Below are 13518 nucleotides of genomic sequence, written 5' to 3' on the forward strand. Positions count from 1 at the left end.
TGAACACTGTACATTTCACTTTCAAAAATTCTCATGAGCTAAGAAAAACTAACAAACACCGGTAAGCATTAAACAAAGTATATTACAATGGCTATGAATTCCCCAAAGGATAACGAAGTGAGCACACAATGTGGATCTGTATTTTATTTAATTATTTTTAAATAATGCTTTGGAAAATGAAGAGGTCAGAAAAAGATCTTCAGTGGTAGCGTATGAAATCCTGGTCCTTGTCCCACCCTCCATCACATATAGGGCAGTGTGACCTATATTTTCAGTGCAGCTCTGTGGTCTCTGTAAGCTGCTAAGCAAAAGGCACTTTCTTTTTTCTCAGCCACATGGCTGGATTTTTCTTCCTGTTATATGGGGTCAAGAAAGGAGAAATTTGAGAAATTTGCAGTCACTGGAGGATGATTCTCCTGATCACAAATACACTTCTCAGTAGATTCTGGGCAACTTTTTTGATTCACAAATTACTTTGGAGACCAGGGCTATCAATACTTGAAAGGAAGTCTGGTCCACCCTAACAGAAATCAGTGAAAAAATTCTTACTGAATTCATTGGCAACAAAATGGTGTCTTAAAGCTCTCACCGGGAGCACTTGCAAATTCAAAATGATTGAGAGAACTTGGATAACGACTGCTTCGTCACATGATTTGGAGCCTCATTTACTGTTGGGGCAACTGAGCGAGAAGAAGGAAGTTTGTAGCATTTTTCACCCTCCAAATAAATGTATGCCTGCTAACTGTCATACATTCAGTTTTTTATAGTCCCTGTCACTGTCTGTTTTCCTGACTTAAACACAGGCACAGTGCATGTTTCCTTATTTTCTGTAGATCTTTAATTATGTCACTGCAATAGTTGAAGAAATCCCCACGCATTAAGTAAACAACTTCTGATGAGAAAGAGTTTGCACGCTAAATTTTTCAAGGGTAATTTGATCATATGCCTATTTTCCTAGGTACTCTTGGTCCCCATGCCCACTATGTCTTACTTGTGAGAGAGCTGCCAATACTTGTTTAAGGGCTTATCAAAAAACAGTGTTTAATTCTCTTTCTTGCCTCATTAAATAGCTCTTCAGAATCTTCTTTTTTTGGTTCCTCTGTTGCCTTCTTTCTGGTAGTGGCGTTAGAGCTCTATTCTTTGCTACCTACAATACTGTAAGCCCCATCGGTTGTGATGGGTTTCCCCCATAGTTGTGACTGCCTGGTTCTTGCTCTCCTGGCTCAGCCTTTCCACGTGTATCCACAGTTGCCTCCTGAGTCTCCCTGCAAATACCGATCCTGAACATGAAAAAATTCATCCACATTCTTCATCACAATAAACCTCCAAACCATGCCCAGTGTACTACTATTAAATATTTGTTAGCTATGTTGTTTGGAGGTTTCTTAGTGTTTTGGGGGGTTTTTCTTGTTTTTTTTTTTTTTTTTTGTATTTTGAAACACAAAAAAGTATACAGAATGAAAGCCTTGTATATAATAATGGATACGTGCAATGGAACAGTGTGTAAGGGGATATTCCTATTGGTATCTTTCATTTTGAAAGTGCAATAATGTGCTTCATGCTTGTAGGACATTGCTTATTACCAAGCCTTATCTGCTGAACAGTTGCAGACAGACGCTGCTAAAATTCACCCCAGCACTTCAGCCACCCAGGAGTTCTATGAGCCAGGCTTGGAGTCAGCTGCTAGTGCCAAACTGGATGATTTGCAGCGTTCTTGGGAAACACTAAAGAACGTGGTAAGTCTTCAGTGGGAGAGATCAAAATGATTGGCTAGCTTGTAAGGAATAAAATGTGAAAAACAGGCTCAGCTAATATTCTTCTTTGTACTTCTTGACTTTCTGGGGGCAGCAATATTTGTCGGTTGCAATATTATATGACAGCTTTGTTCTTTTTTTGAAAATCTGTATAATATGGACCCCCATTAAGAAAAAGTAAAAATCATTTATTCTGATAGTTGCCTTCAGAACTGTTAGGTGTTGTCAGACTATATTCCATAACCTAACACACAAATCAATACATACTGGATGTGCTGGCAAAAACAGTCAAGGATCCAGTTTCTGGGAAATACTGGGTATACTTAACACATTTAAGCATATTAGCACAGCATGATCATTCAGTGATGTATGACAACGGCCAAAGTTTTGATTGCATACTCTCATGTGTAATTCTTTGCAGAGACACAGTAGCAATTATGCTGTATTAGGAACTATGCCTCTAGCAGATTATGCACATGCATATATGCATGTGAGTGTACACAGCCTAGAGCAAGGTGTAAGAATGTGCTTGGGTTTCCCCTGATTATTAAAATGGCTTTTTTCAGTCACAGAACCTAGAGTTTCACTGAAGATGTTTAAACAATGAAATATTTTTAGTGTGACTGTTTTACTATATAATTTATACTTTTTAAAACTGATGTTGCAAGTTTTTGGTTTTAGTTGCAAAAGCCTAGGGATTTGTGAAGGAGAGGAGAAGAAAGAGCAAATCCTGTATCAGAGGTCAGAATTTATAGCTTCCATTTCTCTTCAGATCAGTGAAAAGCAGCGCACTCTCTATGAAGCTCTTGAACGTCAACAGAAATATCAAGACACGCTCCAGTCTATATCCACAAAAATGGAGACCACTGAGATCAAACTAAATGAGAGTCTGGAACCGGGCAAGAGCCCAGAGAGCCAGATGGCTGAACATCAGGTAAAGACTGCTATGTGAGGGATAGAGGGAGAGCATGCATTACCTGTAGCTTTATTTCTCTCTGTTGGTAGATAATGACAGTCTTCATCACTGGATGCTTCAAAGTTATGCAGAGGCTGTATGAACTTTTTCCTTTAGCTGTATGTCTTTCTTTTCTGGACTTCCTTCTCTTCTAGAGTTGGTATAACAGGGATGCTTTTAAAAAGGAACCTTTGGAAAAGGTAAAATAGATCATAAGGCCATTTGTCCAATCAAGATTTTCAGTAAAAAGCAAAATCTTTTGTCAAAAGTTGTGCTCAGTGACACCTACGCTAGTGTGGGTGACGTGCTGTGCAGTATTAGTGCTACCAGCCTGTATTTGACTATTTCTGATGTCAAATTTACTGATTAAGACTATAACTACTACTGAGGCATGTTAAAAGGATCTAAATTCAATCTTTGCCTTCTTAACAAAACAAACAAACCAAAATACACAATAAAACGCCCACATTCTTGAGAAATCATGCTCCGAATGTATACTCTCATGAAGAGAATGTAGTAAGTATTCCAGGTAAAATGCTGTTGTTACGTTCACAAAGCAGGTTTCCCTCTTCCAATTTTTAGTATCACTGTTTATGACAAATAAAGAAATTAAAATATTAAGTTGAAATATACTGTATCAGCCTAGACTATTAGAAGAAAGGTTTTCCATTTCTGGTTCATTTTTTAAGGCTTGATTCGTAGATATTCAGTATCAAGCTAAAAAAAAAGGACTGCATTCACTAAATTAAAAATGGATTATTTCACTAGCAGATAATTGTCCTCAAAATGCAGAGAACCCACAGGGAGGATTTCAAAGAGATAACATTATCTCTCTGTAATCCATATTGGCAAGATGTATCCAGGAAGATACAGCCACGACAGGTCTCCATCATCATTGCATGTGTATTGGAAACACTGATCCAGTATTTATTTTATTTCAAAATTAGTTTGATATCATCACTTCATTAAATAGGAAGAAGCGTGGACTAGGCTTCTCATCTTGATTCAATTTGTTTTCACTATGTTTGCAAAGAAATTGTAAGCTCAGAACCTTTCTTTGGTATGTTTTGCACAGTTTTCACCTTTAAATATTTACAGACAGAGATTGACCAAAATGTATTTGGGGAAATCATGATGTAGGGATCTAGTGTTAGATGCTGATTGGTCTGCACATTCTTCTGACAAAAACCCAACATACTACAAAAGACTCCCGGATATAGTGCATTGTAATGGGAATTACTTCAGTCGTGGTCAGTCAAAAGACATTATTTAAACTGCGCTGTGACCATTCTCTTGCTCCGGACATTGAAAACTAGACTCGGGATCCAGAATACAACTGCAAGCTTGTCTAAATGGCTCTTGCCAAGTAACCTATCTGACATATGTCCAGGTTGTAATCATCAAAGCAGTCCATCTGATAGCTTGAAACTCTCAGGTGGGGCCAGTTCTCCTTTCACTAGGGACTTTGTGGGTTGACAAGGATAACAATTGACTTTTGTAGTCATGTACGAAGTCCCATACATCCAGTGTGTATGTACTGTCTGGAACAGTCATGAAACGATCTGTTCTAAGAGACTAGAAATGTCTGCGAGACTAGTAATGTTCTGAGAGACTAGATAGTCTTTCTTAGGTATCTTGAAAACTGATTTCTAGGATAAGAATTATCATAGGAACTTCTCTTTAAGTTAATCTCTACATGTTTGTGTATATTGTTGGAAGTTCTTTGTCCAGTTAGTAAGTTTCTGGCTGCTCCTAAGTCATGGCTGTATTTCACGCACTTACATCTTCTGTATGTCCGCTAGAATCCCCTCTAGAAAAATCATAGAAGTTTGTTGGAAGAGTAAGCCTATGTGTATACTATTTTCAGCAAATTTATTTTGGTGATATGTTTCAAATTCAAGATGAATAATGAAGGCCATATTTCAGTTAGCAGATGCATGATCCTAGCCTAAGTATCCAAAGGCAAGATTCAGTCCTTCTGAATCCTAAGACTAACAAACAAGGAGTGATATGTTGCCCTGTGTTGTGTTCTTTATGCTCCCTTGGAGCATTGTCATCTTTGCTTTTTTATTACGAATATAGCTTCTTATACAGTTTCTTCTCACTAATAAATGAAACAACTAGTTTCTCTGCTCTCATTCTGGAATAGGCTTTGATGGATGAGATTCTAATGTTACAAGAAGAAATCAGTGAGCTTCAAACATCATTAGCAAAGGAGTTGGTTTCAGAATCAGTGGATACAGAAGCTGCTGATCAGCTGGCGTTGCAGTCCACTCTCACAGTCTTGGCAGAGCGAATGGCCACAATTCGAATGAAAGCATCTGGAAAACGACAGCTAATAGAGGTACAGAAAAAACATAGAAGTGGGTTTTTGGACCAGACTTCAGATTTTGAGAGCCAATTTGGGCAGAACTGTACTTTAACCAAAGTCCTTAGCCGGTCATTCTTGAATGCTCCTAATAAAAATAAGTCATTTTCAGTTCTGCTAATTTCTCACAATCCATTTTACTAATATAGTATTCTTTTTTAAAATTCAGTCCCACTTCTAATTGCCAGGCAATAAGTAACCAGAAGGAACTTAGAAATGCACTGCTCAGTAGTCCTATTTGACTATTTTAATCTTTTAAATACCCTAAATGACGTTTCCTCCACATATTCTTTATTCCTTTGTTCTCCATAGGAGAAGTAATGGAATGCAGATATTAAGGTAACGTTATACAGGCCCCCTTAACCTTCTTAATGGCAGTAATAAGTAATAAGTTTAAGATGAAGCATGAGTCAATTACTGCTCTTAAATCTGGTTAAGATTCTGACAATTGCTTTGATATAATAGCACAAGTATCCTCCTCCAGTATCCTGGCATAAGTGTGATATATAGACAATATTCAGTAATTTAACCTATACTCTGTATTGCGCTAGTTTCTGATTTTGCAGACAATATAATCTTCCAGAACACTTCAGGGATGTAAATGTAGAAATCCTGACAAAATAGGTAATGAAAACGTCCTCCTGCTAATGGCATGGGTTAGCAATGCTGTTTTATTTCTGTAGGCCTAAATTAAATAATGAGAACTTGAGTACTGTAAAATACTGAGCTACTTAGCTGACATTATTCTATAAACTACTCTAACATGCACTCATTAATTTTCCCATTAAAATTAAGCATTGAGAAAACCTTTCCAAACACTCTCCTGTGTCTAGGATTTACCGTGCATATGCAGGTCTGAATTTGCATGCTGTACATATACTTGGCTCATTCAAGTAAATGGAAAGATTTTTAACAGCATTTTTAATAGCCTCGTAATAGCAGTGTGTCTTAGCTCAGATCTGCAAGGTGGGTTTGTGAGCAAAAGCAATGCAAAGACTGAAGTCTCATGAGAGAGGCTAAGGCTGTCTAACAGCTTGCTGCTGCCAAAAAAGGCAAGGCTGCTCTCCCTTCTCTACAGCCCACTCCCAGCTCTGTGTCCCCCTGCTGCTTTTTCCCTACAAACAGTTTTGTGCTAGCCGAGTGAACTGAATCAGGGTGTGGAGAGACCCATAAGAAGAGCAGCAAGAGGGGGCAGAAAAGATCTCACCTAACTAAGGTTATAATAGCAGAGGTCTACTGAAGTAAGTACAAGTATAACAATTTACCTTAACTGATAAAAACAATTTGCCTTAACTCTACTTGCCAGAAAAAATGTTTCACTGAAAGCAAAAACACTTTGTAAAGTTTTCCAACTTATGAAAGAAAAGGTAGATTTTGGCTTAAAAATGCTGTATAGAAGTTGTGAGATACAGAGAGATGGGAAAAAATTATAAAGTGACTGTTTTATCTTATATTTCTTTAAAAAAATAAATATGTCACAACTTTCACCTCTAGGAAAAATTGAACGAGCAGCTGGAAGAACAGCGGCAAGAGCAGGCCCTTCAAAGATACCGCTGTGAAGCCGATGAGCTTGATCACTGGCTACTCAATACCAGAGCTACTCTGGACACAGCTTTGGTTACTGCTGAGGAACCTATGGACATGGACGCTCAGCTGACAGACTGTCAGGTAAAATTATCAGACTCACAATGTTTAGATGAACAGGATAGACATAGCTTTATCTGAATGCATAGGCGAAAATGGAACAAATATGGAGCATTAATGTTAAGACCATTAATGAGTTGAGTGAGCCAGCTTCTTAGTGGGGAAGAGGTTTCTGATTTCCTGAGTGAGCATCCTACATATGCTCAGTTAACTTCATCAGTGATGTGTGAAATAAAAGATTCTTCATTTCTTATTAAAAGATTATAAACAGGGCTTTAGAAAGACCACATAAACATAACAGTAGGAAAACAAGATACCCTGACTGCAGGAGTGTTCACAGCTCTGCAGCCTTTAAGGCGACTGTTTGTTTTGTTTTAAAGGCCTTATATTCCCCTCACTTACTGTTTCTGCTCTACCCAAGCTGGAGATGCAGAGTTATTGAACAGCACGCTTATACAAATGAGAACACCTGCAGTGTACTTCTCTACTCCTCCTTTTCCAGCTAAAGAGCACGCTCCTACTAAGCAGTGGTGATTGGGACAGTGTTGTGTTTTCTTCAGGAGTAGTCCCTTCCCAGAGTCAAAAGTAAAGTTTAACCATCAGCATTAATTATATTTATGATTTTAATATTAATCAACTCAGAATACAAAACAATTGAGGAAAAGTATTTTGCAGCAGTAGTAGTAATTGCATATACCTTTATTAATACGATCAGCTACAGCATCCAGATTCCCACTTACTGGGGGTTTTCCACTGTTAAAAGAGAGTTTAGAATTCTGCTTGATCATGATTTAAAAAAAAGAAAAAAGAAACAAAGGACAGAAGCGTCCCCTCTTCTCACAGAAATTAATGAGGATCTCAACTAATTCGGGATAAATGAGAATTGAGTTTCATACAAGTACAGTGAATTAAAATAGGTATATATAACAGAATCTAATTATACTTTCATGTTGTGACACTGCTTCACTTTTGGAATTTTCAGTCTGTTCAGTCTCAAGTATTCTTCCATTGCACGTCCTTGAGAGCTGTTTGTTTTATATAGATAAACCCTGTGAACTTAAACAAAGCAGTATTTTTTTTTTTAATATAACCTGTAGGAATCTCACTATTAAAAAGAATAGTTAACTCTGTGGAAAAGTCACTGATGCTGTTCAAGCAATTAATTTGCTGGTCCTTCAAATCTTAATGCAGTATGTTTTTTAAAAAAATCCACTAATTTTTCCACTGTTTAGAGGCTCTGCCTATCTTATCATGCACACATTCTTTAAAGAGCAACATTTCTAAGTTTATACTTGACTGATGCTATGGAAACCAAAACAATTGATATCAGGCCAGGTTTGAGAACAAGAATCATATGAACTTCTAGTTCAGAAGATCAGAATATGCCTCATGTCTGTAATATGTAAGTGGTTAATGGAACATCAAGACAGTAGCTTTTGAAAATAAACACGCCAGAGATTTGTCACTTAAGTCTCTCTTTAGACTAAAGAGGATTATACAGAAATCCTTAAGTCCATCATGCACCAATCAAGAAAGAGCAAATAGTGAGAAGAGAAGCTTATCAATGCAGCCCAGAGCAACACATAGGAGGAGGTAGGAAGGATTTCACTGGATGTACAGGGAAGAAGAGGAAAGAAGTAACTCCATCTCTGTGTGCTCTATTTCTTGTCATTTTGGATGTGAAAGTCTAGCATCTTAGCCATAGTTACCATTAATGTGCAAATAAAGATCATCTCTACAACAAATCCTTTGTTTCCAATAACTCAACTTTTAAATTTCCTCTTTTGAAAAAGGTTGCAAACAAAAGTGACAAACGCAAAAGTTTGCAAACATATTTTTAAGGACTCTAGAAGGGACTGGAAAGCAAAGCAATGAAAATCTGGCTTGCCATTACCTTGGCGGACAGTGAGGTAGGCCACAGGTCTCCTTGCCAGAAAGCCTGACAGATGCTGGAAAATGTATGAATTTGCATCTTTGTTTTTGCTGCTGCAGAACATGCTGGTTGAAATAGAGCAGAAGGTGGTGGCCTTGTCTGAGCTATCTGTGCACAACGAGAACTTGCTTATGGAAGGTAAAGCTCACACCAAGGATGAGGCAGAGCAGCTGGCCGCGAAGCTCAGGACGCTGAAGGGCAGCCTTCTGGAGCTGCAGAGAGTGCTGCATGACAAACAGATCAACATTCAGGTAAGTGCCTCTTTGCAATTGACTGCATAGTGGGCAAGCCTTTGGGCATTTTCATAGAAGGTTTTGGCACTTGAGAAAAGGAGTTAAGAGTATTTTACCGTTATAATTTGATCTATTCATATTTAGTTAATAAATGGAATTGCACTCCAAAATACTGAGTTGCCTGGCAAGCTTATTACTTTCCAGGTTAACAGCACCACTTCATGGTAGCACTGTCTTCACCTCATTATCTTCATTGAAAGGACAGTAATCTAGTAGACAGATGATTAGCTTGATCTGAACATGCTCTGCTCCTGTTCCCAGTCCTGTTAGATTGATGTGTTCTGGTGCTGGTCCCCACTCCGGCCAACAAGACAGTAGTCCTAAATACATATTTCCTCACATACAGCAGGCACAGCCACAGCTAATGGATAGCATTTTAAAATATGGCAAATAGGCGGTATCATCATTAAACTAAACAAAATGTTCTATAAACAAAGGCACAGATTTAATCTCAATGTTGTCCTAGGATTCTGTTCCTAGCAGCACTGGTTTACTTATTGCCACTAGGTAATTTTGTTTAACAGTTATTTTATTCATGCTTTAGGCTAAACTAGCATATGGAGAACTGAATACGCACAAGAAACCCAATCATGTAATGTGACTGAGTGACTTTGAATTTGCTTGCTCTGCTGTGATTTCCACCCCCCCCCCACCACCACCACCCCCCTCTTTTCTTTTACCTCTTCTCTGGGCTTTGCTGTGCAAATTAAACATGTTAAGCTTCAAAGATTTCTAGCTTGTAATGCAGATTAAAGTCTGCCAGGAGGTTAGCATGAAAAGTCACTTAGCATACTAAGAACTATTTTTAGTGCATCGCTCATAATAAAACATAACATAGCTCCAGCAAAAAAAAGAAAGAAATAAAAGAAAAATCCGGGGTATTTCTAGCTATTGCAGCTAAGTAAGTATCCAATGTGTTTAATATTTTGGCCCAAGAATAATATCAGGTTTGGGGTGGAAAAAAGTTGTTTGTCTCAGTTTATCTTCAGTGTTATTCTTGCATATTAAACCTCATGATTAGGCCAAGGAAAAGTATTATCAAAAACATGCAGGCATATGATGCTTTATCAGGATATATTACTTGCCAAGTGCAAAGGCACAACAGACATTATTGCATTCTGCATTTTAAAATATGATGGTGTGATCTAATTTACTGAAACTTTTTAAATAGATTTTGGGATGCTTTTCTAATATTTCAAATAACAACTAAATTTCCACATGTAGAGTATGACTTGCTTAAGATACCACATGCATGCAAGACTTAAATTTATTTTGAAGTGTACACCTCTTTACAAATTGCAAGCATTTTTTGGACTTCAGGTCATGAAAGAAAATAGGAATAGGCAGTAAAACATCTGCATTTTCAAATCAGAAGTTCAAAGTCATCAGAAGAGGATCAGAAGAGGATATTTTACTAAATTTTATAATAATTTCCTTGTCCAAATAGCTAGAAAATCTAATGTAACTTCTCTCTTCCTGAATTCCTATCCCTCTTATTATAATGTCTTTTTCCAAATAATCAGAAATAAAGGATTTCTTACAGACTGATGCGCAGAGCATCAGATGGCCTAAAATACAATTGAGGAACATTAACTTCTGCCATTATTAACCCTGAGAAACAGGAAGTGCTAAAAGCACTTTTTACTCATGAAGTAAGAAACACAGACTTTTACTTCTCTAGAGATGTACTGATAACCTTGTAATTGCCCAGAGGCATAGAGCAACCTGTGCCCAGGAAAAGAAGGCTCCTCCCATTATAAAGACCCTGCTATATTTTCCTTCAAGAAGTATTTCAGCGGATCTTTTATCACCATGGCACAAGGCTTTTTTAGGAGCCAGTGGTAGATTCTGTGCCTCCCTCACAGCAACTTCACTAACTGCACTTAACCATTAAAGGTCTGGAAAAAGTGAATTATATGGAGACCAGCTCCTCTATTCATAAAATAAATCAGTGAAAATAATGAGAAAGATACTCCATAAGGACACTTCCAAATTACATTTGTACAAAATGTAGCATTTTTCAAGTACTTTGAAATATACAACACATTATCTTGTACAGTTATCTTCTAACATCTCTGACTTTGGGACTTCCTGTGAAACAAAGAAGTAGAATGGATTTTTCATTAAAAAAGCTAATGATGTTTCTTTATTTTTATTGAAAAAGTGAGAAAAAACTTCAATTCCATAGTTGCATTCCCTGGTATAAGTTTTATAAAATTCAGAGTTCCTCTGAGAGATCCATTTTTCTTCAGGGATTTTCCAGTTATTTCTATGCTGGCAGGAAAGAAAGTTTCAATGATTTGTTTCCCTGGGTATTTAAAGGAAAATATAGTAAAGTTCAAATGAAAATGCAAGTGTATTCTTCAGACTTATATTCTCTGATGTGAGAATGATAAAATCTAATTCACAAATAGTTTTGTCCTAAAAAGTATGTGCAATAGCATATATGCAGAACATCATCGCACCGACAAATCCTTGCAAGCCTTTTACACTCTTTCCTACTGTAGGAAAGAAGGGACTGCTATTTATCTTAGTCACTATAACCCCAGTATTCCAGCTTCTAAACCTTATTCCCAGAGGACACTCAAAATCTAACTAAAATATATCCAAATCAAAGTCATTGCTATCCAAATACAATGAAGAACTAGAGATCATTCTTTAGTGGGATCTACAGGTTGAGCTATTGTTATACGTAAAATGAAACAGGTGTTTTTACAACTTACAAAAAGGTTGTATTTTCTCTCTCTCTTTTTTTTTTTTTTTATAAATTAAAATTGTGGTGCGTTTTCATTCTTCACATTAGATCTACAGTTAATAGTATAAATATTCCAGATTCTTTGTAAGTTTCTTAAAAAATTATGAGATACAAGCAAGAATATGGCATTTTCCAGGAATATTTAATGTTAATGTTATTATCAACTGTTAAAAAAAAGACATTTTCTTTAGCAAGTCTGAAATTCCAGAAATACCGTTGTTCACTCTCCAACAACGTGTCAGCTTTGCTAGAAAGTTGTTCTGTGAAGCAAAGTATCCCTGCAGACATCATCTGCAATGGAACAAAGTTGTCTTACAGAGCAAGGGCTCATTCTTTCCAGGTTGGGAAATGTGCTTAGTTGGTTTTGGTCCTCTTGCAGTTTATCTCCTTTAATACTAATCAGTCTAATTTCCACTCCAATACACTCCTTACTGGTCCAGAATCGAAAATTGATGCCTAATCGCTACTACTGAGCAAAACTCAGCCGTTCCAATGCCTCATGGCAGAGGTCAGCCCAGCTGCTACAATGAGGAGCAGCAGATGAGGCAAGAGGGGTTTCTGCCATCGTCTCGGCTGTGCCGATTCCCTGACGAGAGCAAAGGCTAGCCAGGACGTGGAGCACCAGTCCGCTCCTGAGAGGTGACTGTGGTGTCTGAGCCACTGAGCAGTCTGACTGGGCTCACAGCAAGAGCTGAGTCAAGGGTAGTACATGAATCCTGCAAAAATGAAGTACATAAAAAAATGGGAGAGGAATTAGGCTCCAGCTTTAGCTCTTGGAGCTTTAGAAAAGCAAGCGCAAGCTTTACAGTGATTGTGCGCCTGCAAGTAGCACTAAATAAATCCAGAGATGGGGGTAGTTCTAAGTAGGCAGAACTACAAGTCTGTCCTTGACATTGGACCTATGGTGTTAAAGATGCCTACATTCAAATGCGTTTGTTGCTAAAGCAATTTAAACTTACAAAGAACATGGATTTCAGAAGTCAAGGAGTAGGTAGAGACGTTTGTGTAACTGCTAAGCCATTTACTCTTTTTTGGTTTGCTTATGCAGAACACTTCTCTAATCACTCATATTGGAAAAGCATAATGCTAAAAATAGGAAGACTGTTGCTTCCGATGCTCTAATAGAGCACTGTGTTTATGTCTTTCTTGTCTTTTTGCTTGTATCATGTATCTGCTGTTTAATAGCTCATTCTTCTCCTGCCAGCCACAGGTAGAGTCATGTACTTATTGATAAATAAGGTTTGACAAGAATGACAGCCAGCATGCTTTCATCTTTAGTTAGACAAAAATCTGGCTCTAGTTAGACAAAAGCCTGGCAGAAACGGTCCACTGATTCCCTGCACTGCCAGTTAGCACTGTGCCCTCGGTTACAGAGCAGTGTTGTTTTTTGGAACAGCAGAGCACTCTTCAGGAATTCATCAGTCCATGGTCTCTCTGATATTGCTAAGTGTAGTGCTGTGTGTGTAGTTATTTTTATATTTTAAGGATGTTTCATGCTAGCAACAAAAGACATCAGTAACTGTAAGTCATAGCTGACTTCCAGCAACTTAGGAGATGGAAAACTGTCCTACACGTGATTTTCAAAAGATGAGCTAGCCCTTCTAACTCTCTTGCAATATAAGAGATTTTGTAAAATGATGGTCTTTATTTCTTTCTCTTAAAGCAGGGTTCTTTACAAGAGAAGGAGGAGAGCGATCTGGACTTGGTTTCCTCACAGAGTCCCAGTGTCCAAGAATGGCTGGCACAAGCAAGAACAACTCGCTCACAGCAGCAGCAGAGCAGTCTGCAGCAACAGAAAGTTGGTGTTTTGTATTTC

At 37.7% G+C, this 13518-nt stretch overlaps 1 protein-coding gene across 8 annotated transcripts in view; it reads left to right on the top strand.

Annotated features, from left to right (window-relative positions):
• The window catches only part of SYNE1 (spectrin repeat containing nuclear envelope protein 1), a 324712-nt gene that overhangs the window by 228349 nt on the left and 82845 nt on the right, over nucleotides 1–13518 (top strand). For 6 of the 8 annotated variants that reach the window (XM_068938684.1, XM_068938685.1, XM_068938687.1 and 3 more), the window contains 6 exons: nucleotides 1569–1736; nucleotides 2527–2688; nucleotides 4859–5053; nucleotides 6572–6745; nucleotides 8714–8905; nucleotides 13366–13500. In XM_068938684.1, the coding sequence (XP_068794785.1) occupies nucleotides 1569–1736; nucleotides 2527–2688; nucleotides 4859–5053; nucleotides 6572–6745; nucleotides 8714–8905; nucleotides 13366–13500 (1026 nt within the window). The remainder of the gene's footprint in view (nucleotides 1–1568; nucleotides 1737–2526; nucleotides 2689–4858; nucleotides 5054–6571; nucleotides 6746–8713; nucleotides 8906–13365; nucleotides 13501–13518) is intronic. The other 2 variants (XM_068938686.1, XM_068938692.1) reach the window with 1 other exon arrangement.

This window comes from Struthio camelus, chromosome 3 (genome assembly GCF_040807025.1).
Source record: "Struthio camelus isolate bStrCam1 chromosome 3, bStrCam1.hap1, whole genome shotgun sequence".
NCBI classification, from domain to species: Eukaryota; Metazoa; Chordata; class Aves; order Struthioniformes; family Struthionidae; genus Struthio; species Struthio camelus.